General features: G+C 40.0%; 1 protein-coding gene across 1 annotated transcript in view; it reads left to right on the top strand.

Annotated features, from left to right (window-relative positions):
- The window catches only part of LOC118409530 (mucin-17-like), a 26,609-nt gene extending 22,383 nt beyond the window's left edge, over positions 1–4,226 (top strand). The window contains exons 10-16 of the mRNA XM_035810657.1: positions 1–39; positions 387–498; positions 726–817; positions 1,141–1,251; positions 1,435–1,575; positions 1,986–2,075; positions 2,402–4,226. Coding sequence (XP_035666550.1) covers positions 1–39; positions 387–498; positions 726–817; positions 1,141–1,251; positions 1,435–1,575; positions 1,986–2,075; positions 2,402–2,509 — 693 coding nt within the window. The 3' untranslated portion in view covers positions 2,510–4,226. The remainder of the gene's footprint in view (positions 40–386; positions 499–725; positions 818–1,140; positions 1,252–1,434; positions 1,576–1,985; positions 2,076–2,401) is intronic.
- The last annotated feature ends 1,907 nt before the right edge of the window (positions 4,227–6,133 follow it).

Genomic DNA, 6,133 nt, shown 5'->3' with positions numbered 1-6,133 from the left:
CTTGCCTATGCAGCCCAGCTAGGAAATGGGGTTGACTTGGTGAGTCAAATGCACCTTTCATAGCACTGCTGATAGCAGGATGTAAGATAAAATGCCAAGTCACCTACTCAGATGTATGCAAGCAATGCAGAAACCATCTGCATTTGTCAACAATTTGTTTTCAACTTTAAGACCTCTTTTCTATGGTCATTAGATATATTGACATACCGGCAGATATATCAGAGATAATATGTCTGAATCAGCTGTTTACTGCTATGTAACGTTACATGTTAGATCTGTTTATTTTCTGTGTCAAACCTTGAACGCAATTTTGGAAGAAGGAAACTTTTATTTGCTTTCTTATAGCAAACTAGGGCACTCCTGTCAAACATTGTTTCCCATTTCAGACATCTGCAGCTTCATCAGGTTCTGCAACTGTTGCTTTGCCCCAAGGTCAAGTTGTGTACCAGCAAGGTCAAGTCATGAGAACTGTCGCTCCAGGGCTCACACTACCTCAAGGTGTGGTACCAATTGATAGCAAACCAACAAAGTAGCTGCCAAGCATTATACTATCTTGGTCCAGTAGAATAGCTTACTGTTAGAATTGTCAGATGTCCAGAAAATACTTAACATATGTTTTTTGGTTCAAATACCTGTATGTTCAGTAAGCTACCATTTCTAATGAGCCATATTTCAAGGTATGTTTCATTTTGCTTCTCTGAGATGATGTTTTACATGTTGTTCAGGTCAGACGACCATGTCGTTCCCAGGGTACCAGCCAGGTCAGGTTTACATACAGCAGCCAGGGGGACAGACAATACAGATCCAGCAGCCACAGGTAAGATAAAGACATCCTACACAGGTGCACTACTCCTCACATAAACAGGAGAGAGACACTTGCGCATGTCTGGAGATAGAGATTTTTTCACGTTTGCTATTCTATATTCATGGAACTTGTCATACCAGACCAGCAAAAGCTCACTACCTTGGTGATTGGTGATTATGTTGTGTTGATAATAATGTCATTCACATTCAGGTAATGCACTACCAATACCTGGCAAGAAAATATACCTACTGTTTGTAAAAGTTTATGTAGTAATTTTTTTGTCATTGACATATTATTTTTAATCTTATGACATTATTATTGATGTATTTTCCCAGACTATTGTACAGCAGCCATCAGGTAGCCAGACACAGCCAGTACAGCAGCAGGGACAGCAGGCACAGGGGCAGGCAGGGCAGATGCCGTCCATTGTTCAGGTCCAGTCTCTGGTATGTTAGTCATCCGCTTATTATGTCTTTGTAGTAGATAGATAACCTGAAATTCAAGGCTTCATTGTTTGTCCTTGAAATTACCTGCTTAGCCTCCTTTGTGACAAGTTTGTGTATTTGTACTTGGATGGATTGGTCTATGTCTGGTTGACTCATGTATTGTACTGTGATTCCCCCCACTAGGCCACCACCACTGCCCACCCCATCATACAGGTGGACGGAGCCAATGACACTTCAGACGAAGATGATGATGACGATGATGATGATAAAGAGGATGAGGAGGATAAAGATGATGAGAATGATGATGCTGAAGGAGAGGAGGAGGTGGGTCTGTTACTTAAAACTGCAGTTGAGGCTTAAGCAGTATTGCATCTGATACAGTGAAAAGGCACTCTTTCACTTGAAGTTCTTAGCTTTGTCAGCAGATGTCTCTTTTCCACTGTGCCAGGCCATCATTGGAAACTGCAGGATTAAATGTTGTCAGTAGTGGGCACTTCTGACTTTGCAGGTGCAATATAGCCACATCTTCAATGTCATCCAGTAGCACATATTGACCTGTTGTTTTCCCAGATAACATTTTTGGCTGAAATGGCTATATTGGAGAAAAAAAAGTGTGGAGAATAGAAGTGAGAAATGTACCAACATTAGGTATTAATAGACAGATTCTGAGTTAGAAGTATACAGACTGTTGAAGTAATTTCGTACTTACTAAGTTTTTCCCTGCCCATCTCCAGGAGCCCCTGAACTCAGAAGATGATGTGAGCGACGATGACCCCACTGACCTATTTGACATTGACAATGTGGTCGTGTGTCAGTATGAAAGAGTGAGTGACCTTGTCATTCTCATTTCCTTATCTTCTTATAGACTGTCAAATAGACACTTGAATTGAAACATTATTAAGGGATAGATGTTTACAGGTTTTGATTCCTTAACAGACAATGTCATCCTTGTAAGTTGTAAGCTTTTCAACAGCCATTTCTGTAGATTGGAGACATAAAAAATACTAATCACTAAACTGCAATATGTTAATGTATTTCTTGCATTTTTTCAGAATAGGGAAATACTTTTGATATCTGCAAGAAAGTACTGTTAGGTTTTAAAAGTACAGACATAGATCATTGATTGTTTTTGTCATCATCTTCTTCAAAGATCAACCGGAGCAAGAACAAGTGGAAGTTTCACCTGAAGGATGGCATTATGAACCTTGGTGGGAAAGACTACGTGTTCCAGAAGGCTACAGGAGATGCTGAATGGTAGTGAAGGGAGTGGGAGGGGGGCAGGCTACATGTACCAGATGTAATGGGAGGAGAGCAGCAGCAAAATCAGTCATGCTCTCCACTGACTAAAATCCTTGGCTCTGTATCTTCATGTTCCTTTGCTATAGCAAATATCGTGGTTCCTTCATATACTGTCTTCATCTTAATTTGAATTGTAATTTCAGGGTATGGTATCCTTCAAGGCAGTACTTAGCAATGTACCTTTGTGTAAAGTTTTGCAAAGATTCCTACACAGATAAGTGGTGCTGCTTGAACAATATTTTGGTCCATATTAAGCACAGTAGTACCAATGGCTGTCTGTGGCTGGAGATCGTGTGCAACAGTTTAAAATTGTGATTTAAGCCAAGGTGGTGCACAATTGACTTACTGCATCTTACAAACATTTCCTGCTGGGTTGGGATTTGCATTCTGTACAAGAAATGCCACGTCTGACTAAAAGCTTATTCCTGTGGTAAATTCAGCACTCAACTGAACACGTTATCTTCTCCAACTGATGTGATTCCAACTTTGACTTTTGCAATGCATCTACTTCAAGTTAGCCTGTGTATTGTTGTACCTCTGAAAATGATCAAACTCTGAACATGTTATTGATAAAGTGTGAGTATGCTCATACAACTGTACTGTACTTCATGGAAAGTTAAAAAGTAAAATAAAGAAAAGCAATGAAAATGTCTGGAGAAGGCAGACACTCAGATGCCATGTGAGCAAGAAAGATTGATATTTATTGTTGTAAGACTAGTATTGTATGTCAGTATTGGTAAGAATAGTACACCTTCAGCAGCTGATATTAAAGCTGGAATTCAAGCTCTGATAATCTGTTATTAGTCTTTATCGCCTTGACATTGTGGATAAACTTAATAAGTTTGTTAGGTTATGTTAAATTTGTCTATTTGAAACCACCGAAGTAGTAAAACAATGTAGCTATCAGGTGCCTTTCCAGTGACCAGCTTGAAAATAGTTAATGAAATAGCAAGGCATTACATGTATCTCTGTAGCAAGGCTTGGAAAAAAATTAGACCTTGTTGCTATAGGTCTTAGGGAAAGTAGGAAAACAAGCTAAGGGGAAAGACATTTTGCATAAAGGTATTCAAACCTTCAAACTATTGGCTGTTGTAGATGTTTACAAAGTGTAGTGAAATTCAGTTTCAATGTACACATTACATATGAAGCAAACTTGTACAAAACTACTTACTGAGTAGGAAATGTTTTGATCTCGGCCTTCAATGAGATCAGTGCATCTTGCGCCAGTGTCAGAATTGCAATAGACCTTATTGCACCAGTGGTTGTTAGCAAGCCAGTTGCAACAGTGTTACACCACGTGAAATGTGTGTCCTGTGAATTTCCAAGTTGTGTTTTTTATGTATCAAAGGTAAGAAAACAAAAACTGCTTCAATTGAGGTGTGCTGCTTATAGATTGCCATTTGCCATCCATTTGATATTCCCTCTACATTTGAAGGGCCCGTATATAGAGTTGCTTGTATTGTTTACTACGCATCCAGACCTGCTGAACTATGTGTAACGTTACTCTTTGGTACACAAAATATTTGACATATACAACAAGAAAATATTCTCAGCAGCCAAAGAGGGTTAGCTGTATATTTTGTTAATTTGCCCATACTGCACTGTATGGTGTAGTCTGTTATATCCATGGAGCACACATTAAAGTTGCCTTGTGGAAAATGCACAAGTCTGTTGAAGGGGTCCATTTTTACATTCTTCCCAGAGTCACCACACTAGCCCAGTACATTTGTCTATCATGTTAACCTGATCTCCGATTTCGCTATTATTACAGATCTAGAAGATCAAAAACAAACTTATGTTAGAATCAGTACATCTACGTATTACATTAAAGTGACGTTTTGATAATCGCGACCACCAAAGAGGTCATACCCAACAAATGTTGTTTTACATAAACATTTTTCATTGAGTAGCCACCAATTTCTCATGATGCTGTTCATAATACGTATCTTGATTTTTCATCGTTATCCAGTTAAGTTACAATTGGCTCTCTGGCAAGAAGTTGCAATAACGTTTTATTCATATTTCCCAGGGGTGTACGATTGATGCATGATAACGTTACATTAGCTGTATAGCTTGCAGTCCCTGGATTGTTACTCATTGCAGGCACTCGAAGCGTTGTGAAAGAGTCCTCCAGGCAGCATTCATAGGGATTTATGGTGGAAGATGATGTGATGACAACTGACTGTTTGAGAGTAAAGATGTAATGACTTACTGTGCCTGGAATCAGGGGGAGGCATTACTGAGGTTGACTGATTGGTACTCGGCTGAGTTGATGTTTACCTGATTCTGACTTCTTTTTTAAAAATTTGATTCACCAAAAAAAGCGAAGCTATTAAAGTGATTCAACCTTTCAGATCCATTGCCGTTTTCCTCCTTTCAAAATGAAATGATTTATTTCAGTATCTTTACGTTTGAATTCTTTTTAACAACGTTTATGAATAACATTTCTTCTGTGCCCCACGTAACGTTTAGCATACTGTCAGCAACGCACGCTATTTGAAAGAAGTAGAAAACGCTGTGAATGCCCCCGTCAGCTGAGACACCAAACCAACCCTCCACCTTCATTGGCACGAGCGGCACAAGTTCCGGTGTCAAACTCTATATTTGAATGGATGGCTGCTCTTTACATTGTAAGCGATTACCCGGAAATAAGGGTGGTGTACAGTTAGCAAGGTTGACTGATTAACTGGCGCTGTTTCTCACAGATGAGATAGTTGGTTATTCTGTGTGCGCGCGACTCTCATAGAAGCAATGGATTTCACGTAACCTCTGTCCGTTAAGGTAATGGAATTCTGATAAATGGAAGATAAGGATTTGATATCCACTGGTCGGCTTGATTTGTTCTCTCGTTCCTGCCAAAGTAATGTAAAGGACTGCACCCGAAGCCTTAAACTACATCAGTAAATGTAGCTTTCCCGCATAATTTACCGTAATCTCACTATTTCATGGCTGAGATGGCGTGGCGATCGTGGCCATCGGTTTGTGCAGGGCTTTACCAGATGCGACTTGAGATAACCCTGAGGGTAGGGGCGCAGGATCACATATAGTAGAAAGGATTTCTTAAATGACTTTTTCTGTGCCCTGAGATATCAGCTTGTGATGAGGTCTAATACCATCTATTCAACAGAATCTGATGACTTATGCCTGTTGCCTTCTGGGCATGAGGTTGTTCTACATCTTCTACCTATGATGAGGGGCACTTTTTCGTTACACTGACAAGGGAATTTCCACAGAAAACACAGGTAGTGACAAGTGGCACAAGCAAATAATACTGGACCAGTGACCCTTCAGCACAAGCACAGGCTGCCTCATCCCTCAGCCGTTTTCAGTCACATGTTCTAGACGCCCCGCTTGATACCGCCACCATCAGTGGTCAGATGGTTAACTTGTTCGCTTGTCTTCCTATCCTTTATTCGTTCGGATATGCATGTTCCGTAAACCTAAATAGGTCTTGACTAAGTTACTGAAATTCAGGACCTTATCGAGTTTCCAGTAGTTAACGTGGATGCATGGTGGTATTGAGTTTTGTGATGAAGTAGTTGGCGAATGTGTATATTACAGCACATGGATACGCAGAGACAAA

The sequence above is a fragment of the Branchiostoma floridae genome, chromosome 1 (assembly GCF_000003815.2).
Source record: "Branchiostoma floridae strain S238N-H82 chromosome 1, Bfl_VNyyK, whole genome shotgun sequence".
In the NCBI taxonomy this organism is placed as follows: Eukaryota; Metazoa; Chordata; class Leptocardii; order Amphioxiformes; family Branchiostomatidae; genus Branchiostoma; species Branchiostoma floridae.
This window is presented reverse-complemented; position numbering and strand designations above follow the sequence as displayed.